The sequence below is a fragment of the Pseudochaenichthys georgianus genome, chromosome 13 (genome assembly GCF_902827115.2).
Source record: "Pseudochaenichthys georgianus chromosome 13, fPseGeo1.2, whole genome shotgun sequence".
Lineage (NCBI taxonomy): Eukaryota > Metazoa > Chordata > Actinopteri > Perciformes > Channichthyidae > Pseudochaenichthys > Pseudochaenichthys georgianus.
Window position 1 is genome coordinate 4,677,739 of NC_047515.1, and position 27,890 is coordinate 4,705,628.

The 27,890-nt window shown below is 43.5% G+C and overlaps 1 protein-coding gene across 1 annotated transcript in view; it reads right to left on the reverse strand.

Moving 5' to 3' along the window:
• The window catches only part of LOC117457858 (neurofibromin-like), an 87,558-nt gene that overhangs the window by 39,512 nt on the left and 20,156 nt on the right, over positions 1-27,890 (reverse strand). Inside the window, 19 exon segments of the mRNA XM_034098103.2 lie at positions 2,670-2,767; positions 4,182-4,340; positions 7,477-7,539; positions 9,636-9,674; positions 9,676-9,772; positions 12,888-12,985; positions 14,390-14,551; positions 14,635-14,846; positions 14,937-15,118; positions 15,594-15,710; positions 15,797-15,880; positions 16,835-16,957; positions 17,095-17,234; positions 17,600-17,989; positions 23,558-23,641; positions 23,763-23,836; positions 24,419-24,665; positions 25,338-25,461; positions 25,621-25,700. Of these exon segments, the coding sequence (XP_033953994.1) occupies positions 2,670-2,767; positions 4,182-4,340; positions 7,477-7,539; positions 9,636-9,674; positions 9,676-9,772; positions 12,888-12,985; positions 14,390-14,551; positions 14,635-14,846; positions 14,937-15,118; positions 15,594-15,710; positions 15,797-15,880; positions 16,835-16,957; positions 17,095-17,234; positions 17,600-17,989; positions 23,558-23,641; positions 23,763-23,836; positions 24,419-24,665; positions 25,338-25,461; positions 25,621-25,700 (2,573 nt within the window).

Consider the following 27,890-nt stretch of genomic DNA (forward strand, 5'->3'; position numbering starts at 1 on the left):
GCTGATGTTTTCTGCCAGAAGGAAAATCAGCGGGGAGGTGCCACATTGCTTTTCTTCCCGACTGCAACGCTGGTCCCGCAAATCAAGCAAGAACGTGATTGGTCGATATTCATTGTGGGGGTGGGGGAGGAGGGTGTTAGATAGATATAGAGTTGTAGTAAGTAGATAGAGTTCGCTGTGATTTAGGTTTCCTGTATGCATAGGGTAGATTCTTTTAATTACATTTCCTTTTTTGTTTTGTGTATTTTATACATTTTGGATTTGCTTGGCGAGCTTAGAACATGCCCCGTGGGCGACTCACGTTGCCCCTGCGGGCGACTAAGTGCCCGCGGGCACCGTGTTGGCTACCCCTGAACTAGAGTAATGTTGTCAATAGAAAGGTCTCATTACGGTAGCCATAATGAGACCCAGGGCTGCTGTATTACTAACCACCTAACCCTGATGCAAGGTTAATCACAAAAGATGATTTGATACAAGAAAAACTCAATATTCTGCGGCTGACATGTCACATCAATAATCAACTTCTACTTGTAACCCTTTGAGAGCAGGTGTAGTTTGAACCAAAGCACCATTTGGATATCGTTTTTCAAACAAATAGGATTATAAGTAGGGATGGGTATCGTTAAGGTTTTAACGGTACTACTACTTTTATCGATACCGCTTATCGGTCCGGTCTTTTGACGGTACTCTTATCGGTTCTTTTGGAGAGAAAAATAAGGTAAACTAAACAAATTGTGAACAAAACTAACATTGCTTTTTATTTAAATGAAATACATAATATTTCACATCAAAAGAAACAACAGTGTTTTAACAAATCGTATTAAATAATCTGATGACAGAATAGCTGAAACTTTAACAAAATAAATAACTCAGTTTCCTCTAATCATTAACCCATGTTTGTATAATGTAGTTAACTCCGTGTGTTGCTGCTAGCATACAGAACACCTGACGTGGAAACGTTCCTCGTGGACGGGGCTACAGAGCTGCTAGAAAGACAGTGGAACCCGGTGCATTCCTCCGTCTGGATGTGGAGCACTTTTGATAAATGTTTAGACACATTGCTCGTGTTACCGCCCTCACATGCTGAACTCTTATTGCACTTTTGGTAACGAGCATTGTCCACATCGACACGGGTAAAGTTTAACCACACCTCGGAGCGCGTTCTCTCCGCCATCTCCGCCGTGTGTGTGTGTTGCTGCATGTAGCAGCTGCGTGTGTGTAAACTGCCCCGCCCCCTCGCAAGCAGGCGGGGGAGAGAGATCTCTCGTCTGGATTGGGAAGATCGAAAATACTAAAAATAATCAGACGCATTTTGCACGCTTTTTGCATATTAGAAACTAGGGATGGGAACGATTAATCGAATATTCAAAATTATTCAGGTATTCGAATAATTATTCAGGTATTCGAATATGAGTTATTCATTTTTATTTTTTTTGGGAGGGATGCCTAAGTTGATTACATATTATCAAATTGAATAATTCAATGTATACGACAGTGCCATAGCTAAAGGTGTGTTTTGCTCCGCTCACAGCGGGCAGAGCTGCAGGTGCTGATGTCTCTCTCTCTCGCGTCCGGTTATACTTCACTCGTGTTTATGTCCACATCCATCAGATCTAGCTAGTTCTAGCCAATGATATGGCTGCTGCCCCTCCCTACACGCAGATCACGCAGACTCAAACCTCATCTTAGGCCCAAATGCGGCGCAAATGCGCTCCGCAACCGTTGCGAGGTTCCGGCGCTAACAGTTCATGTGCGTGCTCCCCCGCCCCGTGTCAACACTCGCGACACATGAGTGGCCAGCCTAAACAACAATAAGCGCTGCTTGGCAACCGTGTGTGGCGGCAAAGTACATTTTGACAGGAGAGATTTAGTTTTGCCGGTATTCAACATATTTTACCAGTCATAGTCCGGTAATTATTTACACTTTAAGAAGAGTCCTACACAACAGACATGGCGTCAAAAAGGAGTAATGTGTGGAAATATTTCGACCAGGTTAGTGAGTGCGGTGTAGAGGTCAAACTATGCCAAATTAAACTTATATATACATGCTATACCTTGCTATACCCGCAACCTCCGTTCCAGCTGAGAGGGTCTTCTCTACAGCTGGGCTGATTGTGAAACGCCTCCGCACTTGAAAGCTGTAGGCCTATAGCTGTCAAACTGTGATCACCAGTTCAATACATTTGACAAATTCGACTTGGTTTCTACACTTATTTGAACATATATTTATTTATTTCCAAAAGTTATTGAAACATTTATTTTGGAAAAAAAATTTTAGAAAAAAAATTTAGCCAATTTTTTTTATATTTTATATTTTATATAGGATATGTACATTTCGGTTAACCGGTTAACCGTTTTTTGGGGGGTTGAATATTCGAATATACATTTGCTTTCAAATTCCCATCCCTAATAGAAACGGAGTTGGCGACACTAAAACTGCAATATAATGTTTGTTTGACATATTTTAAATGTCTCCAGTACCGATAAAAAGACCGATAACGTCGGAGCTTAACGGTACCACGGTCTTTAATAATTCAGCCCCGGGGCCCGTTTAATACCGGGGCTCGGTACCCATCCCTACTTATAAGTGGATAACACAGTGCAGGGAGGGGGGGCTGGGGAGGTTATGGGCAGAGAGACTGAATGAGGGAAGTTAACTATACTCTTACCTTCTGGCTGAGTCAAAGTTGCTCTTAACAAAGTCGTTAAAAGGCCTCATGTGTTCTTCTTTCGTAAACAAGACATGGTTTGCAATGCTCTGCAGAATCTGTAGGAAGACAGGAATATAAAACATTTAGATTAAATAACTTTTAATCGTAGTAAGTCATAATTGTGGAATAACTGTACCTAACATGGCTATAACCAGGGGTGCACATAACTGGTACGCAGGTACGCATGCACATATTTAGTCTACACGTGTTTCTTGTGAACACTCAATGGAGTAAACTACGAGACATGTCAAAAAAAACAAAGACATTAAGCAGCTACGTTGCCTTTTCGCTCCCTGCAAAAGACTTTCTATGACTGATTGAACTGGAGCTGGGCGAGCCGCGCAGGACATAACCGACGGACCTGTGAAGCTTACAGGAGGCAGAGGCTTAGACCACCGGACGACAGAGTTGTTCACCGTGTGCACAGACAGGGTTTGGTATGAACAACAGAATTGTGCCAAAACTCCGCCAACTGGCTGCAGTGGGAGACTCCCCTGAGCACACTCTGTGCCCCACACACACACTGGAGAACTGCGCAGAATCAGCTGATCACAATGTGCACGCTCGGTGGTCAAGCTGCTGCAGTTTGATTTACAACAAAGTGGAGTAAAACACACAGATGCAAACTTACTCAGGGTGTTAATGGAAGAGTTTGAAATCAGACAGAGGTGGAAGAAGTACTCAGATCTTGTGTAAGAATACTCTGTTACAGTAAAAGTCCTGCATTCAAAATGTTACGTCAAATTAGAAAAGTATTATCAAAATATAGTTAAGGTACCAAAAGTAAAAGTAGTCGTTGTGCAGATTGGTCCATTTCAGAATAATATATATGATATGTTTTATAATGATTGATCATGAAAGTGTTCTCAAAGCTGGTGAAGGTGCAGCTAGTCTGAATGGCTTTGTAGACTGCAGGGTAGCTGGTGGATTTACTCCAGGTGGAACTAAAGTCTGATTCAACACTTGATTAGATTTCACATCATTCCTCCAAATGTGTGAAGTAACTAAAGGGATTAAATACATGGAGTAAAAGTACACCGTTTACCTCTGAACTGTAGTGGAGTAGAAGTACAAAGTAGAATCAAAGTCAAGTAAAGTACAAATATCTCAACAATTTTACTTAAGTACAGTACTTGAATAAGTGTACTTAGTAACTTCCCACATCTGATCATTTCTTAGTATTTGATCCTTCAACTTGGCCTCAGGAAATGCAAGGACTTCACAGTTTTGGCAACAAGTTTTGGAGAAAGCAAATCGGAGGCTTAAAAAGAGACAGGGAGGCTCATCATCTTCATCATCTTCATCATCATCTAGCATGCAAGAAGTGTAAATAGAGGACAGTGAAGGAGACACCGAGGAGGACCACGCTTCGTGTGGGGTGAGTACCAAACGCTGTCCCCTGGTACTCATCTGAGTAACTGTGCACCCCTGGCTACAACAACACAATTACACAGCCGTACGACCTCGTACCTTTGACATGAGTTTGAGACCCCGTTCTATCCTGGGTAGGGGCTTCTTTTCCAAGATGCCGGCCTCATAGGGAGAAACAATAGCCGGGTTGACGAAGCGCAGGAACATGGCGCTGCCCACCGCTCCAATGCTGTTCTGTGGGAAACGCTGGCTCACCACCTGCCATGAGAAGGATGGAGGGAACAAGGGAAGACAAAAGAGGGGGGGGGAAACAAACGGGAAGTGTAGAACAGATGGAAGAGAAGAGAAGGTTTTGAGCAAAGGGAAGTCAAATGTAATATTGGAATATTGAAAAGAGCAAAGGGGGAGGGGTGAAGAGAATAACTTAATAAACATGTATCAATCAATGTGTGACATAGCAGAGAAGGTGAGCCACGGCCAGAGACAGTAACAGATGTCGGTTCGGAAAGAGGACGACATATGAAGAGACTTAAAATCTACCCAGGTCATTTTGAGCTCTAAAGGAACTAAAAAGGTTCCAGTTACAGCCCAAGAAAGAGAAAGGAAAGGAAGTGCAGTAAAAGGAACCCCTCTCTGTTGCTGAAGAATACAAAAGTAAAAAGCGGATGACAAATGTGGAGTTATGAGTTATGGTGCGAAGCGGTGGATGAGCAAATCCCAAAACATTCCAGCATCACATGTTGCTCCAAAGCTTCTGCTGAGAGCTCGTATCCTCGCCCAAGCTTCAACCGGTCAACACAAATAGATAGTACATTTGAAGGAAAGACTTTGTGCTGTGATGGATGATTAGCAAAAACAAGGATTTTAACATGTTTTTGGTTAGATGCTTGAAATAAGATTTGTGGTTAACACAAGCTCAAGAGTCTTTCCCATTTTGTTCTACAACATCAAATAAATCTCTTAATACTCCAGTTGGGAATGTCCGAAGACTACGTAGCATATTATCAGCGATTGCTAACAAGTGACTAAATTAGACTTTTAAACGTCATCAAGCCAAACACAAGTCCACCTTCATCTTAGTGGTGTTGAAGTGAAGTAACATGAGCGCCATGTAGTTCCATATCATTGCGTTAGCTTTTTATTTGTGGACATTGCATTTAAAAAATGAATAAAAGAGGTGTTGATATGTGGAGATTATCCTGCTAAACAAAAATGTGTAAGTATCAAAAATCTATTCTCGTGGAAAAATCCCATTGCTTTTGGTCGAGGCTACCTTCCAGCTTGGCCTTCAAAAACACGTCATCGATGTACCACTTTATTGAGAACATATACATTTGGCCTTTAGAAGTGCCTCTTAATCAATTGAAACTCCAGGCTTATTTTGAAGTGTCAGTCATTGCTTGTATCAGTAAAAAATAACCTTGCACTCAACAGGGTTAAACTCATATTTATACCACCCGAACATTACTTAAAAAATATTTGCTGGGCAGGTAATGTTGATCAGAAAGATGTTTTGTCTGCACAATCTTTATATTGTAGTGTTGCCAGCGTAGCTCACCGGTGGCCATCTTGCCACAGTCAACAACTACCGTTACAGCTGTTGTGAGGTGAGGGATCTGCACACAAATACCCTTTAACTCGCTGAAATCTTGACTGATTTACAAACGGTTTGGTTTATTATAAACGTTATTAGCATGGCTATGATACAGGAGACAACAAGACATGTTGGGAAAAAAAAAGTCCATGATTAGAATTATAAGTATGCAGTATCATAACTACATCTTTGATGTTTATAACAAACCAAACTGTTTGAAAATTGGTTGAAAATTGAGCAATCTACGGTTATTTCAATAGTGCACCATAGTGTGGCAAGATGGCCGCCATGTGGCAACGTCGTTCTCCATTGGCCAGCAGCGCGGGTGAGTCATCTAGTGTTTAATATCTATGGTATACGCCGTGAAGTGGTTTGCGGCCTGCCAGTAAACCCAAAGCAGAAGAAGAAGAAGAAGTGGCGTCAGCGGCTTCATTTGCCTAATCCTCCCTCAGGGACTTATTCCGGTGAGAACGCGATCTGTACTTAGTTCAACAGAACTAAAGAGTTCTCGTGAACTAAGTTCTCATGAACCTTTGAGGGGAAAGTACTGCGGTGTGAACGTGCCCAAGGGAACCCTTTCCTATGATTGATCAAACCGGCAACCCCCTGAATGAAGTTGGGTAACCTTTATAATGGATATTTAATATTATAATTAAATACACCACAATGCCAATGTAGAACCACTGATAGAACGAGAAGTGTGTGTAAAGGAGCCATTTGGACACACATGGACGCGTGTGTCCAAATGAGTTTATATTGCATCAGAGATCAGTTTTTTGAAACTTTTTAAACAAATCTATGCATTTTGTTCAGCAATAACTCATACGTAATGGGCTTCTTTTTTGCAAAAATGTGTTCTGATGGTTGGCTGTTTATTTGTTTTAATTGCATACTTTTCCAACAATAATTTAGCTTGTCCATTGCTGCTAAACCGAACCATCAGACGAGCGTTTGAATGCACCCTTCTACAATTGTGACAACTTCCACGATCATGTGGCCATTTTGTTTATGTTTCCGTGTTCTTTATATCTGCAAGGAACGTACCAGTCATCAGGTTACCTTACCATGCTTCTCTTTTTAAGCCAGCGCTGACCGCTGCTTTCAATTCCTGAAACAAAGCTGATGAACAGGAGCGACTGGCACAGATTACATCAAGTGTGGCTCATTCAGGAACCCTTTCTGATGCAAGGAGAGGGAAATGTGGCCAGGCGTGTTCCTCTCATGGGCAGCAAGTAGATTAAGCAAGAACTAATCTTCCATGATCTTTGAGTAACAAGGTTTTTGGAAGGCAATGCAAAACATAAATCCAACTTAAAGACATTGCTCTTCATAAATGATGGAGGAGAAGCTGAGGAATCCCACACGTGACAGAGGGAGGGCGGTTTTTCAGAACATTTCATCCAAAGATCCTTTATAGGGCATGTTAAGGGGTTTATTAGAATGAGCCAGTAAGGATGGAGAAACATGCTTTAGGGGCAGATGAAATGCTCTGAGAAAATGTCTCCTGGAGAGCAAACAAAGAGTGTAGAAAGAAAAGAGAGAGTTCCGCAGTTTCCTGGGAACTGTTAATTGAAAATACACCAAATGGCGCCAATATTAGTACAATGATTTTAAGAGGGTTATACAAAGCTGAATATGGAGAACAGAATAAAAACATTTCCACTAAATCAAAACCAACATTTAAAATGAAGAAAATAAAATGAAGGGAAAAAAATGCAAAAAAAGCCTTATTTTTTTTTGCTTGGGGGGGGGGGGGGGGGGGGGGGAGTGTCCGAGGGAAAATAGATTCTCCAAACTTACTGCTTTTTTGTTTTCCTTTTTTTCTTTTACTGTTGCTTTATTCAGTAGAGAGTGGCAAGTAGCCTACAGAACAGAGATGAGCACAATCATGGTCACAGCACCAGCTACACAACACACGCACAACACACACTCTAACCACTCAAGGTGTAAGCACATTCACGTCTAGGTATAAACACAGGGAAATCAAAATCTGCTGTTAGAAAAGTGTTCATCACTGCTCTGTGTGTGTGTGTGTGTGTGTGTGTGTGTGTGTGTGTGTGTGTGTGTGTGTGTGTGTGTGTGTGTGTGTGTGTGTGTGTGTGTGTGTGTGTGTGTGTGTGTGCGCCTACATAGCCGCGAAAGAAAATCCAAGATGGAGAATGAAAAATCAAAGGTGTCAACACATGGAAAATACAAAATCGGTGGTAAACGAAACAGATCTTGTTTTATAGGTTTTGTTGTGAAGTATTCTGAATTAGTAATACGTCTATTTATGTCGTTTTTAAGCGTGAACAGGCAGGGGAGCTTTCTTCCCCCAAGTAAGTGTAAGAGGCAGAAGCAGTGTGAGGTGGAACATGCTTGCTATGATATTGTTTTAGATACATTTGGTATATTTAAAAAGGACTGTCATTTGATGTGATCACACTTAATCCATTTGTTTTGGCCATGGACAGGAGGAGCCATTCCCTACTAACATCTGTCCCCTACTAACATCTGTCCCCTACTAACATCGGTCCCCTACTAACATCGGTCCCCTACTAACATCGGTCCCCTACTAACATCTGTCCCCTACCAACATCTGTCCCCTACCAACATCTGTCCCCTACTAACATCTGTCCCCTACCAACATCTGTCCCCTACCAACATCGGTCCCCTACCAACATCTGTCCCCTACTAACATCGGTCCCCTACTAACATCGGTCCCCTACTAACATCGGTCCCCTACCAACATCGGTCCCCTACCAACATCTGTCCCCTACCAACATCTGTCCCCTACCAACATCTGTCCCCTACTAACATCTGTCCCCTACCAACATCTGTCCCCTACCAACATCTGTCCCCTACCAACATCTGTCCCCTACTAACATCTGTCCCCTGCCAACATCTGTCCCCTGCCAACATCTGTCCCCTACCAACATTTTTAACGGTTGTGGGCCAATTGTCTTTTTTGTTTTGGAAGGTTCCTAACTGTGTGAAATGACCCGGAAGTAAATAAGTGTCAGTCATTATGAGAGCTTGTTTGAATTCTCTGGATGATTGGTAAAGGAGATGACAAGGGAAGACTTAAAGCGCTTTTCCTTAAGACACCGTCCCTTGCGAAATGGAAGGAGATAAGGTCGTTTACAGTAACAACCGATCGTGACCGAAGAACACACATTCAAGTTACAGTGCGTATTATTCAGCATTTTCAAATGGACTATTTGGGGTGGGGGGGGCTCAGGGGTTAAATGGACGTCTATCAGAATCAATCAGAGGATCGGCGGTTCGATACTCAAACCCCTGTAGCCAACATGTTGAACTGTCCTTGCGCAAGATATTTTACCCCAAAGTGATCCAATATTAAAGTATGTAAGGTGCTTTGGGGAAGTGGTGCAGGAATGGGTCGTAAAGAACATGGGTTTAGTGAAAGTTAGCATTTTACCACTTCCAGTCTCCGCGTCTCGAAGTCATGAACCTGTTTTCAGTTAGATGCCTGCTAGAGGCTAGCTCTGATGTTTAGCTTAGCATTGGTGATGGTTGGTGCAGCCATGTGACCGTGATGTGGTCCGTTTACAGCCGAATGTTAGCTTTTTACTTCTGCCGATTGCAATTACGCTTCAAAGTATCATAAGCGCGTGTTTGCCACGGATCTTATTTTCTGCAATATTCCAAAATCCAATAGATAAATGTAATACAATTTTATAATAAATTTTAGTCGATGCAAATTTTTGGGTCAGCTAAAAATATATCATGATTAGTGTCCCATGGTGCTTCCTGCCCTTATGCACAATTAACATTTAACGTTGAAACACTGACCACCAAAGATCTGTATGTTTTGACCCAGCAGATTGTGTGAAGGATGTACAGCTGTGCAATGAGTGGAGAGGCAGGAGCTTGAAATGTGTAAGTGACACTGCACACACACAGGTGAGGGCAGAGAGGCTGAGGTGAGCAGCTGGGGGCCGTGGTGGAGGGAGTACCTGGTAGAGACAGTGGCAGACGCTGCGGAGCTGGGGGGGGGAACTCGCTGGACGAACCAATGATGGCTTGGAAGAAGCGCTCAGTAATCTGCAGCAGGTTCCTCTGGTTCTCCTCCAGGTTCTCCCCTTGTTCCAGTCTGAGAGGACCGTAAGGAAGACATTAATACATGGCTCAGATGAATACTCCATTCTGATTGGTCAATTTGGAATTTAGCAGCAGTCTGCCATCAAAAAAAGAGCACATTGTTGCCAAGGAAGCTCCTTTAAACTTATCCATCCACAAAAAGAAGTAGTCAATTACTCATCAGCTGTGGCCACAAAAACACATTATGTTTCTTTCATCAGGAAAAAACATTAAAATACTTTTGAAATATTCATTATTATATTTGTAGAGAACAACATTAATGATTCATGATGGCTAAAGTGTTATTATTTTAGGTAACCATGCTGTCATTGTAGTTCCAGCCACAATACAATATATTTAAAATCAATAAATCATGTTTAAAGTGAATTCAATGTTACTTTTTTTAAATGAACGTTTCTATGCCAGTATCTTCTCTGAATTCAGATTTGTTTTAATCTTCAACATCAGTAATACTTCTTCCGTTTTTTAATGTTCCGAATACAGACAATTAATTAATTCTGTTGAATATGGAAACAAAATATTACATTCGTTGTTTTACATTTCATCGTTTGCTTTTAAAAAAAAAGATTGTACAAATCTCGTACAATGTCCTTTGTGTCAATACAGTGTTTCACTAACGTCTTGCCCATTAAGCCTCTGTTACTTTGCTGTGAGGAGTGTTTGCCTCTGTGCTGCCATCTGCTGGTCACTGCTGCACGGGTTGAAAAGCTCCACCGTGACAGGGGTGTCAAAACTACTACCCTTTAAAAACCTGTGTATGTCATTATTTGATATAATTCCTTAAATGTATTTCAAAAAATTTACTTTTTGAGGTTTGGGTCCTCTAGAGTGAATGTGTGTTTGTTAAAAAGGTAAATACTTACAATTTATATTTCTTAGTAATGGTGGGGTAGGTAAGTTTGAGAAACCAGCTCGAGATACACTTTTTGTTACATTATATATATATATATATATATATATATATATATATATATATATATATATATATATATATATATATATATATACCTACCCCACCTTTAATATTAAGAGAACATTATTTTAAACAATGTTTTTAATTAAGTAGCTAATTGAACATGCTATGGTGCTGCTAATATGTAAACTAGTATGCTCTAGTGCCCAATACGTCGATCGCGGTCGATCGCAAGGGTAGTGTGGGTAGATCGCATGGCATTGAAAAAAAAAAAAAAAAAAACATTTTATTTTTAAAATGTGTTTTTAAAGTTAGCCGATCATCCATCCTTACTATGGCCTTTGCCACTTGATTGACGTACAGGTAAGCCAGTCTGAGTTGTATTGTGCCATACGGGTTCATGCCGTTATGAGGGGGCCTCACCTACTTACCTGAAGCGCAAATGCGGCACACTATTATATGCTTATGTGGTGCAATTAGTGTAAGCGCGCAATTAGTGTAAGCGTGCAATTAGTGTAAGCGCGCTACAGTTTAGTCCAGGGTATATGCAGGAATCCTGAAGTCAAATTTAATACCTTTTAAGACCTTTTTTAAGACCCTTTCCATACATTTTAAGACCTCATCGCAACTTCCAGTTCTAACCGGTTACATTGGCGACACACTTTACCTCACATTTACTATATTGATTGTAAGACAGCACAACTAAACAGAGTGCAGACAGACTACTGAAGCCTCCTCTCCACATGAACTTCAACCTCTCTGTGAAGGTCAGGGTTAATGCAGTATGCTGCTTTGTTGCTTCTGTGCTCGGTGCTCTTTCATTCCAGTGAAACTCCTCAGAAACCAGTAGAAACCAGTATTTGACCAATAAACAAAACAATTGACAAAACTTTGAACTATGAAATATATGAAACTTTGGTGAGCTTCAGCGGTAATGCCATATAGGAGCTCCTTCACAAATACCCAGGGGTTAAATTGGGCTGGGGCTGTCCGGGGCTAAGCCCGGCACATAGGACGTCATCACCCTCACACATTTGTCATATGTTTACAAAAAACGATATATACAGTTGCAAGAAAAAGTATGTGAACCCTTTGGATCCTCCACACATAGCGTTGTGTGTTCCTTCCAAACAACTCAGCTCTGGCTCCATCGGTCCACAGAACATGTTGCCAGTCGTGCTGTGGAACATCCAGGTGCTCTTTTGCAAACTTCAAACGTGCAGCAATGTTTCTTCTGGACAGCAGTGGCTTCCTCCGTGGTGTCCTCCAGGAACTCCATTCTTGTTCAGTGTGTTACGTATCGTAGATTCGTCAACAGAGATGTTAGCATGTGCCAGAGACTTCTTTAAGTCTCTAGCTGACTCTCTAGGACTCTTCTTCACCTCATTGAGCATTCTGCGCAGTGCTCTTGCAGTCATCTTTACAGGACGGCCACTCCTAGGGAGAGTAGCAACAGTGCTGACCTTTCTCCATGTATAGACAATGTGTCTTACCGTGGCCTGATGAACATCAAGGCTTCAGAGATACTTCTGGAACCCTGTCCAGCTTTATGCAAGTCAGCAGTTCTTAATGGTAGGTCTTCTGAGAGCTCTTCTGAGCGAGGCATGGCTCACATCTGGCAATGCTTCTTAAGAATAGCACATTCAAAACTGGTGTATTTTTTATAGGGCAGGGCCGCTTCAACCAACACCTCCAATCTCGTCTCCTTGATGGACTCCAGGCTGGCTGACTCCTGACTCCAAGTAGCTCTTGAAGAAGTCTTTAGCCTCGGGGTTCACATACTTGTTCCACCCTGCACTGTGAATGTTTACGTGGTGTGTCCAATAGAAACACATCATTGTTGAAGCAGACTGTGTCTGTTGCTGTGACTCAGATGAAGATCAGAACACATTTTATGACCAACTTATGCAGAGATCCAGGTCGTTCCAAAGGGTTCACGTACTTGTTCTTGCAACTGTATCAAACATGTTTGAGGTACATTCCATGTATTCCTCATGTTGATTAGCGTGTTTATTATTATGGTTGTCATTCCGTAGTTAATAACAAAGGTATTGATAAAAGATATAATAACACCACATCATGTATACCACCCTGCTGTGAGACCTTAGAGTACACATGAGTAACAATTGTTTAAAATCAGTTATAGTTTAGATTATTTATTTGTCAGAACATATGAACACTACATGTGACTCACCTTGTGGGGTCCACCTCAAAGCTGATGTGTTCGGGGGTGGTGATGACCCCTCTTAGTAAAGGCTCCAGGAGCTTCTGCAGGTATGCGGCCCCATAGACCTGACACAAGAGCAGGAAACACTGTCAACATTAATACAATGTACAAATACACTACTACTCAAGTCACTAGTGCTGTGCTCCAGTTTCCGCCTCCTATTTCTTGCGCAGGTTTGACAGTCATGTGTGTTTCCTAGCCTTACTCAAACCAGAAATGACATACATTTCCTTTAGCTGACACTTTCATGCTTATATCAAGGACACTCTGGGTGCGTCTCACTTCGGTTATTTTTCATTTCCTCGCTCCTCAGCATCACCGGAAGTTGATTTGTCTGCGCCATGTTGAGTAGGCCTACCATCCCAGTGGCCTTCTTTGTGCCAGAGGAGCGAGGAGCGATAACGGAGGAGCGATAATCGAGGAACCACCAGACCATCCTCCAGTGAAATCCTCAGATACTCGCCCCGCCCCCTTCCTGTGTATCGCTCACTGATTGGACGATGCATCACTGATGTGGCTGCTGCCAGACGATCAGCTGTGCGGCGCCATCACAAACGGACCCCGCTTCACGTGACGCTCCGGAGGAAAGGACGTCCCGTTGCTCTTAAAACTCATGTCCCTGCTTCTCGTGGTTTCCTTGCGTCTCTCCTTGCTTCCCTGGTGGGAGGGACTAGACGCAGGGAAACAACGCAAGTGCGGCACGCAAGGAATCCATTTAACCGAAGTGAAACGCAGCCTCTGACTTGTTGACTGCAAGAACGAACCACTGACCCTTCATCGCAATCTGGATTCACGACATCGCCAGGTATATTTCCCCAAGCTGTATTCACTGAGGCGTACCGAGCAACACTGGATTCATGCATCTGGTCTCTTCACAGCAGTATGAAGCAAACAAACAAGTATCTAATTCCAATAGACGAGAGGTTTGCTCAACAGTGGAGTCATTCTTGAGTGATTGGCTGCACGAGTGGAACTGCTAGTTCTCCCGTCCTGAGGAGCGTGTGCAGCAGCTATCGTTGCAGCTGAGCGGGACTTCAGAAACACCTCAAGGCCTCTTTCTGCAAGGATGACTTAGATCTGATTTGCATTCCATAAACTTCCAGACCTTTTGTGAAGACCTGACTGTATGCACCTAAACAGCTTAGAGGAAGTACGTTACAGCATCACGGCAGGTGTGTTCCATTCAAATGACATCCATACCAGTCCAGTACCAACGTTGTGATTCACAAAGTAATATCTGCTACAACACTGCACTTCATAACTAAAGCACATCAACATTTGCACAGTCAACTGCTTGTTGGGATCGACACATGCAGACTTCCAGCATCTTACCAGGATACTGTGGTTTACTATTTCTGGCCATAAGCACCATCACATGTTGCAAATAATAATAATGTTAGGTAATATTCAACTACGATGTCATCTGTCACGCAAACATTAACATGGCAGGGTTGTGCTACGTTCCCTACCTTGAAACAGAAGGTCATTATCTTGCTGGCCAGGCTGTTCCCTCTGAAGAGCGTCTGCATGGAGTCGGCCAGCTCCACCTCTTTGGAGAACATGTTCCACAGCAGCTGGTAGAGGAGGTGGCGCGAGTCGAACAGCGTCACCAGCACGCGGGCCAGCTCGTCCTGGAGACACACGCGTCAACGCTGATCAACTTTCCATGGATAACTGGTCGTACAATATGTGAGACGTTAGACGAGGTACACACCCACTGAGACCCCGGGACCACGTTGGCCAGCGCCATGGCGATGGGCAGCTCTCCCTGGTCTCCCATCATGGTGACCAGCTCCACCAGCCTCTCGAAGCGGTCGGCCAGCACCGTCTCCGCCAGCGTGTCGAACTCCGTGCCCTGCTGCAGGATCTTGGTGAGCACCTCCATGAAGGTGGCTCGAGTCTGCAGGTCCTTGTGGTAGCCCAGACCTGGGGGGGGGGGGGGGGGGAACACATCTGTTGTTGTAGAACGCTCCATTATTCATAATGCTACGATGGGTAATGTGGCGTCCGCCGTACCGATGGAGTGCATGAGACCACTGTCCACGTTGGCGTTGAGCAGGTTGGACATGGCCAGGACGGTGCAGTGGCGGAGCGAGGCCAGGCGGCGGGACATTCCTCTCTTTCGGCCCCCCACCGCCTGGCCCTCGTCCTCCACCTCGCTGCAGTCGTTCAGCAGGTTCATGAACAGGGTGAAGTACCTGCACACAAACCACAGGATATTATAGGACAGGCTTGCCCATGTAGGTTACGCAACTCCACAGGGCTACTCCTTCCTCTTTTTATATATATTCAACATTTTTAAATGTTAAATGGGCTGCATTTAAAAATAGCGCTTTTCTAGTCTTCTGACCCCCTCAAAGCACTTTTGGATTGGTTGCATATTTGATAATTTTGTACATGTTCCAGTTAAAATGATGACACTTTCATGATGCCAACGTCTTGCCAGTACGTTATGTAAACAATAATGTCGGAGTTGTTTGTTTGTTTGTTTCACCCTATTGTGTCCCATGTGCACCATGTTTGATCTCCATTTGATGGGATGTCCTGCCTATTTCTTTAGATGAAAAAATCCACCAATTTCTTTCCAATATTCAGTTTCTCTTATTTGTATCAAGACACATGTTAAATAAACACGTCAATGTATGACGAGCCTCAGAGGAGGTGTGTTCTCACTTGAGGAAGAGCTGAGATTTGGCCTCCATCAGTTCCACTCCGTCTCCCTCCTCTGGCTGAAGAGGAAGACCCGCCAACAGAGACACGACCGCCTCCATACTGGCCTGGTCCAGGTCCCTGTACATCACAGACAGAAGATCACACAGTTCAAAGGAGTTCTCTCAGTCGGACACTGCATTAGATGAGTTGGAACAGAGTCGCACCTCGTCAGACACTTGATGTCGTCATCAGCAGCTTGGTTGGATGTTCCCATCACCCAGTCCGTCAGATACTCCACCATCTTGTTCCTGCAGACAACAGACAACAGCTTCAGTGAACCTTCCTTCCTGACGATGGGGAACTTCATCCAACCTGACAGACGAATAGGATGCGACTTGGTCTTTAACTAGATGCCTAAGCTAATGTTAGGAGTTAGGGAAATTAAAGGTAAGACCGCACGAGTAACTGACATATTTATTAAATGTGGACAATATTCAAATAAAAAAATTATCAATATGATGATCATATATTGTTATTTTCTCCAGAATTGTGAAGCCCCTTTTCTAAGCTAGTTAGCTAGATATATATTTATTTTAATTGTATAGCTACAAAATAACTTGACACATTGCAAGTGTGCTCTGCTGCTCGGAGTACGCTACTGAAATGGTACATTCAAACACCACTCCGAGGTTCACAAACGGTCCAGTATGTGCTCAGGTGTGCTCAGGTTTACTACACGAGCGCCCCTTTAGTATCTGAAGGACAAGTGGAGGGAAACATATGCTGCGTCTGAATTTGGTTCATTTCCCTTGATACACCGTTATGTCATGCTAGCTAGCTAATAATAACATAATAATAACAGACTGTTCATTGTCCCTATACAACTAACAGTGGCTTTTCTTTGACACCAGCATAATGGGATGTTACATAAAGAGCGAAAAAGAATGTATAACTTTTACGCCTCAACTTCAGAAGCATCCAGCGTTGTGCGCTCTTTTTGACCATTATCAAAGCACGATCAAGGTAGTCGCAGTGCACCGCGTTCTGCCATACTTAACATTGGGACACTTGTGCACTGAAATGTGAGAGACAGCAATACCTTAAAGTTAGTTTTAGGTTTTCCCGTTCTTACCATTTGAATTTGTTTATTCAAATGTGTCTATATTCTGCTCAGAGCTTTGAAGGTCTGATATGTAAGAAAGGGGCCTTGAAACTTCAATTGTCAGCGTATATATATCTAAAAGTCCATCCTTGTCATTGACCTGAACTTCATCTCCTGGCAGAAGGACAGGTCATCCCTCCTCTCCATCATCACCTCCACCAGCTGGCACAGTTTGGTTTTGATCTGGATGGCATGGACCACGTTGCCCAGGATGCGCACATACCTGAGGGATGGTGGGCAGGTCAATACACCTCATAGCAACGTGTCTTTCAGTCACAATACGATGCCAATGTGCTTTCACCATGTTAGCTCACTCTCTGCACACATCACTGAGGACATTTCCCTGCAGGAAGTACTGACCTGACCAGGTTGAGCATCATGGTCTCGATGCTGGCCTGCCCCAGGTGTTCGGAGCTGCCCTCCGTGTGGTTATCCAGCAGGTTCTTCATGATGGCTATGGTCTGCTCCACAAACTGGGTGTTCGTGTCATTGATAGGAACCTGGAAACAGGAGAAACCAAACAGGTGTACATTTCATGTGAACAAACTATTTACGATACATATAAAAACATCGGAAATTGACCTTGGGAAGGGTGGAAGAAAAATATGGCACAAGAAACCAAGTATGAGTAAACATTTGGAATAGTCATGAATTAAAATCTGGGTTTCTAAGTTTAATAGCGACATGAGCACATCTCCAGCATAGTCCTTCATATCAGCTTAAGAAAACCAAATTTGTATATTTCTTATTTATTGCTCCAACAGACAAACAACGTCTAAAACACTCACCAATTTAAATGTTCTATAATCTACAAGACAATCTTATATCGTTCCAACATTCTGAGCGTTGCCGTAGCTCCACTCACCGGCCCCTGTGTGTCGAAGAACTTCCCGATGCTGTTCCTCAGCTTGTTGAAGAGCATGGGGTAGAGGGCGGGGCTGAGCTCCAGCCCCAGCAGGTCCTTCACATTGGTGCGCACGTGGAGGCCCACCCTGTCGTGGCCACACACCAGCAGGGCCAGCAGCCGGTCCACGAAGCGGCTGACGGGCGACTCGCTGGAGGCCGACGAGGAGCAGGAGGAGACGGAGACCACGGGGTTGTAGACGTCGCAGGGGCCCATCGAGATCATGGAGTGTTTGCGCTCGCTCATGGGGCCCATGGGGGGGCTGTAGGTGGCCGGGCCGGGGGTGCTGCGCTGCTGGAGGCACACGCCGCCCAGAGCACACAGGAAACCGGTCATGTTGATCCACTCCTGCTGTGGGGGGGGACACAGAGAGACGCTGAACTGCAGGAGCACGACACCATGGTGGCTACTTCTGAGGAGGCATTGACAAAATGTCTCTATGTAACACAATGTTTAAAGACCAGATGTCTACATGGCTTCATGGACTAGAAAATACTACATATTTCTTAAACAAACTCCCAGGAAACTGCAGCTCCAACATCTTTTAAATCAAGACTGAAGACTTTTTGTTGCTGCCTTTCATTAAATGAAATAAACATTCATATCTTAGACAGAACTGTAACTTTGGTTCTTGTAATTTATAACTGTTTTTATTCTAATCCTAACCCTAATGTATCTGTACATGTATTTAAATGTATTTCTAAAGAACTTTGAACAGCCATGTGTTGAAATGGGCTAGATAAATAAACGTTCCTTGCCTACGTCCATCCTTCACAAGGTTTACACTTTGATCCTACCCAAAGCTTAACTCAATAGCAATACAAAAACAGCATTGTTGGAGATGTTCAACATATCAAAAATATACTACTGTACTTTTCGGACTATAAGCCACGACTTTTTCCCCCATTTTTTTTGTACAGCTATCGGCCACTAGGGAACCTCCTAAATCTATGGATTTTACAGGTAAAATTAACCACCTTTAACTCTATGGGCTCTAGGACCGGTCCGCGCCCGCCACCTTTAAGCGGCGGGCTCCAGCAGGAAAAGCTGGAGGCCGGAAAAGAGTGAGACAGGTAGCGCGCCAAAGTAAAAGTGGAACCGAGAGACAGAACGAGAGCAAGACAGACGGACACTTTAGCTGCTGCGGCTTATATGCAGGTGCGCTTTGTAGTCCGGAAAGTACGGTAATTAGGACTGTCTGTTCATCAATAAGCACTAGTGCTCAGATTAATCTTTAGATACTGTAACTGGGGTGATTGTGGAAGGGGTCTCTGATCATCTCTGCTTTCTACCAGGCTTTGGGGGGAAACCACTATCTACATAAAAGCAAAATGGGAAGCGGGGTTAAAAAGGTACATTTCAGAGGAAGAATGGTTTCAAATGTTCAAGACGCAATTCACATCAACACACTCATTAGTATGGAAGGAATTCTGCTGGAAGAACCTGCCTCGCTTTTTCATAACACCCAAAATAAAGAGCAGGCAACTTGGTGTACAGCAGGGGTGTCAAACTCAAGGCCCGGGGGCCAAATCCGGCCCGCGACTTCATTTTATGTGGCCCACAAGAGCTCTGAAAGAATATGTTTATTATGTGGTTTATTATGTGGTTACATGCCGCTTTACAGAAGCACGTTGCCCATAAACTACATGTCCCACAATGCATCTCAAATTTTCCTTTTTTTCTTCAAAATATGCCTTTTTTCTCAGAATTTGCCTTTCTTCAAAATGTAACTTTTTTCCACAAAATGTCACAATTTTTTTATTTTTGACTTTTTTTTCCCAGAATTTGGCTTTTCTTTTTAAATCATTTTGTGACATTCTCACTGAAGAGCACCCACCTCTTCCCACATACAAAAAAAAAAAATTAAATGGTAAATATCATACAATTGGTATCAGTACACTACAATGTATAATCTACAATAAAATCTCGTTTAAAATTGTGTTACGATGTCCAAAGTTACTGATAAGTCACATGTTTCCTGCCTGGCCTTGCCCGTGGCATTAGTTTATCATTACTGGGCGCCGTGCAAGGAGCCCCCGAGCCAAACAGCAGCAACCAGCACGTTGCAAAAGTCTCAATAGTAAACTGTGCCGCCGAAACATAATCTCAGCCAATCAGTGCCGTCAAATATTTTGGTCACGAGGGCGCTCACGTTGGCGCCCACGTTGCTTACGTGCATTGACGTGAGTTGTTTTTTAGACTCGTGAGTGACCAAGGTGTTGGATGAGTTGGATGAGAATGGCTTCGTGTGCAGGTGGAGTCGCCGGAACTCGGTCCCCGCCCAATTCCGTTCAAGAGCTACTCTCCAATCCTTTCGAAAGGAGAAGTTTGGGAGATAAACTGTTACTTAAAGACCTTGGACCGGACCAACCCGATTTGTATATATCGCAGCAAGCTCGTGAAAAAGAAAAAAAAGGAATCAACGAGGCTGCTCACGTAGCTGGTACACCAGAAAGGCATGGCTAGCTTGATGCAAACAAGGTAAATGCTATCTTTTGTTTCCCATGCTTGCTCTTCAAACAGCCGGGGACAGATACGATCTGTTCAGAAACTAGACAAAAGTTAAACAAGTACAAACCACAGACTGTCTGTGTCATGGAGAATACAGTCGCTGGTTTATTTATGTCTGTAGGCCATTGTTGTGAGTGTGGACGGTCGGAGCATATATAACGTTAGCTTAGCCAATCTCCATTCAACAAGCATTCTAAAAGGTTTTTCGCCTGCCGTCTGTCTGCAGACTTGTCAAAGCATTAATTCATGGTTTTTACTAACCGGTATCAGTATGTTGTTACGTCGGCATCATTTAGAAACGTGCATTACAATTTAATCACGGTACAATATGTTCATGTTGTTGTAGTTGTAGCTCCCGAGCGCGTCTTGTTTGAATGATGCGAGTAAACACAGCTGGCAGCCGCGGTGAAACTCGAGCGACTAGAGCATGCGATAGGAGCGTTTAGAGCGAAGCGAATATTCGCATCGCGTCCGGTCTGAACGCAGCATTAAAGCGAGCTCACCAGAAGTCCTAATTTAAGGGGTCATTTCTCCCCAAAAAAAATGTTTTACTCACTATATCAACAGCCACCCCAAAAATATTTCCCACCAGCCGCCACTGCTGAAGAGACTTGCAATTACTTGCCCTAGACTTCTGCTTTCAAACGTAGTTAATTATGAAGTTATTACCCTATCAGATAATAATCCAATGCAGAGGCAATCATGTAATTTAATACATTATTTTATATATATTAAATATTTATATATATTTTTTATATATAGTCTTAAAGTTACAACCGGCCCTTTGAGTGCAACCATAATTCCTACGTGGGCCGTGATGAAATTGAGTTTGACACCCCTGGTGTACAGCAACACTGTTGGAGGTTGTGTGCGAACATGGAGGCTGACCACTCGCAAATGTTCTGGAACTGTACAAAGATTAGGGCTGTACCCGAATATTTGTTCGTTGGGGTACTATTCGGGTTTCAATTTCGTTATTCGGATATTCGTTTTTTATTTTTATTTATTGAAATATCCAATATTAACGTAAGAGCTTGTGCCTCTTCGGGGGGGTGCCAACACCTAACCATAAATGTTATAGTTTACTTTCTCTGTCTTTAGATGTAGATATTACATTTTCTCCACCTGTTAAGCACGAGAGACCCCGGTACCGGGGAACTGCCGCAACATCTCGCAGGAAACAGTGTCTGAGGGCATGTTCATTTAATAAACTATGAATGTTTTATATCCATGTAACGGGTAGAAACTCATCTAACTGATCATTATTTTTTTCAAAATAAAACCCACAATGCTAACGCTGAGCCTCTGAATTAGCAACGAGCGAAAAATGCTAACATATTACTGCACCGAAATTCACTCACAAAACCTTATTATTTATCTTTTCTGCACATCCATGACATTGTTTCACATCGTGAGGTGACACAGAATCGAAGGGTACCCTCATTATCACTCAATTATACGAACTTGCAGAGATAATAACAACAGACATCAAAACATGTGGCGCTAGGTAGCTAAAAACGCTACGTACTTGTGAACGCTAACATTAACAAATAACTATAAAACAACAATTAGACCCTCCAGAAAAACGCAATTCTGCGTTCGCAGAATTTACCAAATAAACAGCAAAATGGCACAGATTTTTAAAAGGCCACATATTTATCAAAAGGCCGCATAATCCCCGCATTTTTCAACACAAAGTTGAGGAAAAAAAAAGTTAACTTGTCTTGACGTGAAGTGATGATGATGATGACGACGCGACGTCATCAGCTCGCGCATCACAGAAGGTAAACAACACCGTAGAGTGAACGTGTGGAGCTCTCACGAGAGAGAAAACACCAAGATGAAAAAATCTAATCCATCTCATTTACCGACGAACATTTCTGCTAAAGACCGGGCAAAGCAGTTCCCCGATGTCTTGCACGAAAGTGGGGGGAAACTATTCTGCACCCCGTGCAACTGTGTGTTGGAGCATAAGAGAACATCCACGGTGACGACCCACTTTGATTCATTCAAACATTCGAAAATACTTTCTGCTGCTGCGGACAAGAAAGCCAAACAACTCACAAGATTGAAGCTGGTCAGATAACGAACGAGTAAATGAAAACAGAATGAGGCGGTGAAGTAAGTGTGTGTGTGTGTGTGTGTGTGTGTGTGTGTGTGTGTGTGTGTGTGTGTGTGTGTGTGTGTGTGTGTGTGTGTGTGTGTGTGTGTGTGTGTGTGTGTGTGATTAAAATAGCCCAATTTCTTTTACAATAAACATTGAATGTGTTTAATTGAATAGTAAAGGGGTTTAACGTTAGTGGCAGGTTGTGTGTGAGAGAGAATAAATAAATAAGCCCAATATTTATTTCTTCCTCATATTTAGCATATTTCGCAACTTTCGCAATTTCACCGCAAATCACTTAAAACCCCGCATGTTTGATCGCATAATCAAGGATTTTTGCCCGCGTTTTTCTGGAGGGTCTAAACAATACAGAATAACAAAAAGAATGCCGTGAATAAACCGAAATACACGCGTCGAAGCAGTTTGCTGCTGATTACTACGCGCACCCCACCCCCCCAAAATGTTTTGTTGTTTAGGTTCACATGTTGTTCTGTTATTATTGTTGTGAAAACTCAATATAAACATTAGTGTAAAAAAAAACAAGCACTAGTGCTACTAGCATTAACATTGCCAGACTCCGACCGCCACTCTCGGAGTCGGTTGCCGAAACCCTGGGGCATGCGTTTGTCACCACCCGCTTGGATTACTGCAATGGTGTCCTGTTCGGGGTTCCCAACAAAACCCTGGACAGGCTCCAGTATGCCCAAAACTGTGCTGCTCGGGTCCTCACGCACACAAAGCCCTGGCAGCACATCACTCCCACCCTCATCCACCTCCACTGGTTGCCAGTCAAGTCCCGCATCACCTACAAAGTCCTCCTCCTTACCTACAAGTCCCTCCATGCCCTTACCCCCCAGTACCTATCGGACATCCTTCACCCACATGCCCCACCCCGGAACCTGCGGTCCTCAGACTCTGGCCTGCTTACCACCCCCCGCACCAAACTGCGAACCTTCGGGGACAGAGCCTTCAGTGTGGCAGCCCCCACCCTCTGGAACGCTCTCCCTGCGGAGATTCGAAACATCCCCACACTGGACGCCTTCAAAGGACCCTCAAGTCCCATCTGTCTGCCAAGGCTTTCGGCCCCTAATCGATCTGTTGTTTTGTCTGTCTGACTTTTGTTTTGTTATGTTTTGGTTTTTTTGCCCTACTACTTGTAAAGCGACCTTGGGTCCCTTGAAAGGCGCTATACAAATCAAAGCTATTATTATTATTAGTGGAAAAGTCTGGAGCCAGGCAGACGTCAAACTGTTCCTGTAGACAGAGGAGATGGAGAGGAGAGATCCCTGGTGTAACATGCTTACCTGCCCATCATCTGCCTTGTTTTTAGGGGAGTTGAGAATCTGTTTGGTGACCTGGTCCCATTTAGCATACGTGTCCTCCCAGGCCTGAAGGTGCACCAAAGGAAATAGTGAGTCATTAAATACATTGCTTCTGAAGAAAACTGAGCAAAGAAACATCTTTCATAAGTATAGTATGGTATGGGTTTGAATATGAACTGAATGGCACCTCAATGTTTCCTGGTGTGGGGTGCTCTACCCTCCGCAGCAGGGCCATCACTCTCTTCTGTAAGGTGGACCGGCCTGTCCAAACAAGTGCAACATGTTATTGGAAGGAATTGGAAGAGGAATACTTCCCAACAATCCAACATGGGCCAATAGGTCCAGAATACAAACAAAGGAATCATTAAATATAAGGATACATCCACAATGTTATCATTGAATACAAGGACAGTAAGTGAACCTCGTATGTTGCAGAGACTGATCCTAACTCTGACGGCCATATTTGGTAGTGAGCAGCACTTAAACACCACAGCTAACTAGGCTGAGGCTTTTTCCACATTGCTTCCCCAACAACTGATCCCCTCAGCATCAAACATACTCCGATTCAACAAAGCGCAGTAATCTAGGTGTCTTGGAATTTCTGAAAATGGTTAAATACATACAAATGTGTTTATGTTTGCTAATGTTTGTGATGTGTGAGGTTTTTAATATAATGAAAAGCAATAGTTTCCTATGTCAGAATAAGAGTCACAATATTTTATTAATCCCAGTGGAAATTGGGTTTTGTGACGGGTTGTTTTTTTATTTATTTTTAAAGGCGAGGTGCAGTGCTGAGTGCTTGACCTGGTTGCAGTACTCCTGGTGTGGGCTGACAGTACTGACCTGTCCCCATCATGTTGCTGACGGAGGCCAGCTCACTGAAGGTGGGGTAGTTGGGCAGGATGTTCTGGACGGGCACCTCGTCGGCGGCGCTGCGGATGTCAGCCTCCTCACAGAGGTGGCGGAAACACGACATGGCCACCAGCACCGCCTCTGTGTCCGGACTCCACAGGAACATGTAGAGCGACACCTCCAGCTTGGTCTGCGCCTGCCGGCAGATAGGGATCCCTCCGCCCATCGTGGCACACTCCTGGAGCAATCAACGACCAAATCAACATTTCACACCAAAATCTGCCATAATGCAAGGGGCTTCAGAACGACAAACCTTTTGGACAAATAACTTTTTTAAATGAATTACAAAGGGTAATTTTAGTATGTCATTTTACAAAAAAGTACCGTACTTTTCGGACTACAAAGCGCACCTGCATATAAGCCGCAGCAGCTAAACTGTCCGTCTGTCTTGCTCTCGTTCTGTCTCTCGCTTCCACTTTTACTTTGGCGCGCTACCTGTCTCACTCTTTTCCGGCCTCCAGCTTTTCCTGCTGGAGCCCGCCGCTTAAAGGTGGCGGGCGCGGACCGGTCATAGAGCCCATAGCGTTAAAGGTGGTTAATTCTACCTGTAAAATCCATAGATTTAGGAGGTTCCCTAGTGGCCGTTAGCTGTACGAAAAGTACGGTAATCATTTCACTTTTCTAAAAGAAATTACTCACAAAAGAATGCCGGAAAAATAAGGAAATTGTCAGAAATGTAGTTATTACTGAAAATAAAAGCATTTTTTCAAAAATTAAGTTATTTATAAAAGTGCAAGTGAATTTATTTTTAATTAGGTGATTCTCTCAACATTTTCTAAAACGTAGGTCAATATTTGTGTAGCTCATTGGTTGACTTTGTGTTACTAACAGAGCAGCGATAGGACTGTACCTTGTTCTTGAGCAGAAACTTGTTCCTGCAGATCAGGATCTCCCTCAGCCACTTGAGAACTTCTGTCCCGTTGACCAGTTGGTGGCCAATCAGTTTGCGGCAGATGAGGAAGAGCAACTGTGAGCTGAAGAAAGAAACAACGAAAGGAAGTTAGTGAAGACTGTACCACAATTAGTGAACTTCAAGCGAAAAAGTCTTATATATTCACCAAAATCAAATAAAACACCTGAAATATCCTGCTTCGCTTTCTGTAACGTTTTCAGAGTTAGATAATGTTGAGTACCTGATGTCCCAAAACGTCTCTATGGGGGTCTCAGGATTCCACAGCTCTATGGTCTCTGGCTGGTGCAGAACTAACAGAGCCTGGAAACAGTCAAGACAGCAGACAAGGAGGGGGGGGGGGGGGGGGGGGGGGGGGGACACAAATAAACAATGTTTTGTCATTAGTATGAGTTTTACAGTATAACAAAAATAAGTAAGTTAATCCCCAAACCACTCTTTTCAGCTAAAAAACAAATGTATGTTGGTATTAAATAAACGTGCTGCCCTCTACTGGTTAAACCCTGCTATTGTATTCATTATATTATTACATATTTACCACTCTGCTGAAAGACTTTTTTTTTTAAATCACAAATACTGTTTTGGGTTTTATTCTTTTCATTTTAACATCACTGAATGCAGCTCGAAACGTCCTGACTGAATGTTCACATTAAAAGCATTCCAGTAGCTTCAAAGATCTCAGAATGATTCATCACCTTGAGGAGATGGGGTTTCATGACATTTGCTCCATTTAAGGATGAAATAAAGTAAAAGATAAATAATTACAAAAAAATAGATATCAATATAAACATAAGAAGTTCAAGTTAAATGTCCAATTAAATAATAAGTAAAATATTGATATTAACATTAAAAAGTTGAAATAATAAGTAATAATGTGCACCTTGTTAAACTCTAATGTTTTAATTACAAGTCCATTTACTACAGAAATGCTAAACTCCACCTAAGGTGTTCCTCTTTTCTGTTTGAATAGTGTGACCATAATAGTCATTAGGCGCGTTCACACCGGAGTACTTTTCCCCGTCATTTTCCCGTTTAGTTCCGTTAGTGCCTGGAATGTTATGTTCACACCAAAAAGAGAACTTAGGCTGCGGCCCCACGAGGACGAATTCGGTCGTTTGCGTTACTGTTTAGTGTCATATAGACCGTTCGGCCACACGAGGACGACCGAATACGGCACTAAACGACTGAGGAAACGACAACGGGTCCCAAGGTGGATAGAAATGCATACGCCACTCTCTGGGGGGTCAAACAGCTCCGTGTGTGCGCCCTATACGACCATTTTCAGATCACTGATAGTGATTGCGCAATAGCCCCGCCTCTCCCCACCTCTTCTGCTCACCTCCGCTTACCCCGCGCCAGTGCTGAAGTGTTTCGCCACCAACAACAACAACAATGGCGGATCGCAGAGTTGCTATCGTGCTCCGGACGCTATTGACCATGCTACAGTTGTTTGTGCAACATCTACAGCAACAATAATGATGAGGCAATAGCCCCGCCTCTCCCCACCTCTGCTGCTCACCCCCACGTCAAAGTAAACTGCACCCTGAATTCAGATTATTTATCTTTCTCTCGATATGGACCTAAACACGAGTGAAGTCTAATCTGACAGGACGGAGACACGCAGCTCTGCTCACCTGCAGCTCCTCCCGCTGCAGCAACACACACACTTCAAGTCAGATCATCGCCCTTAGCTATTTTAATGACCTCTCAAACTCCCTAAACTAGTTATCAATATGTTTATTTGTACTGTCGGCCGGGTCACTGATTACTGGATGAGCTGCTGCATGAGACGGACACTGGCGCTGTCCGAAGAGAGGGAGGAAAAAGAGAGGCTCCGTGTATTTTATCATTATATTATATAGAGTCGTTATTCATTTGTTTTAAAGCTCAATAAATAACAAAGAAGACCTTTGACCGGCACTTTTATAATTTTGTCCGGAAGATTTAAACTTGAATACACGCTGACTGGCGAAAAACTCTGCCCGGTTCCCTCGGCCCCCACCGCGGAGAATAAACAGAAGGGCAACCATGACAACCATGCTTCTTCGCTGCTTTTGTGGAGGAAGTTACAGCGCCACGTAGAGGCTCCTGCATATGTACTGCAGCTTCTCCAGCGGTTGGAGCTAAACGGAGCGGTCTCGTGTGGACAGACACTATCCGGATAACTATTGCGTGTGGACGGAAGCTTGTTTGCGATTGTGTTTGCGTTAATCCTTTGCGTTTAGCCGTTTTCGTCCTCGTGTGGCCGAAGCCTTAGTTCCGAGAACGTTTACCCCCATTTTCAGTCCCTGCTAGAGAGGTGGGACTATCCTGGGGAGAAAAAAGTACCAATTTCTGATTGGCTGGGCGAATTGCAAACCACGCCCCGTAAAACTGGGAAATGTTTTGTGAAGCCGCCATTGTATTTGCTGGCATTAGCATTATTAGCATTAGCATTAGCTGCTGGGAGTCCTAGCAGCTTCTACTGAAGCCAGTCCCCAACTCCGGGGACTT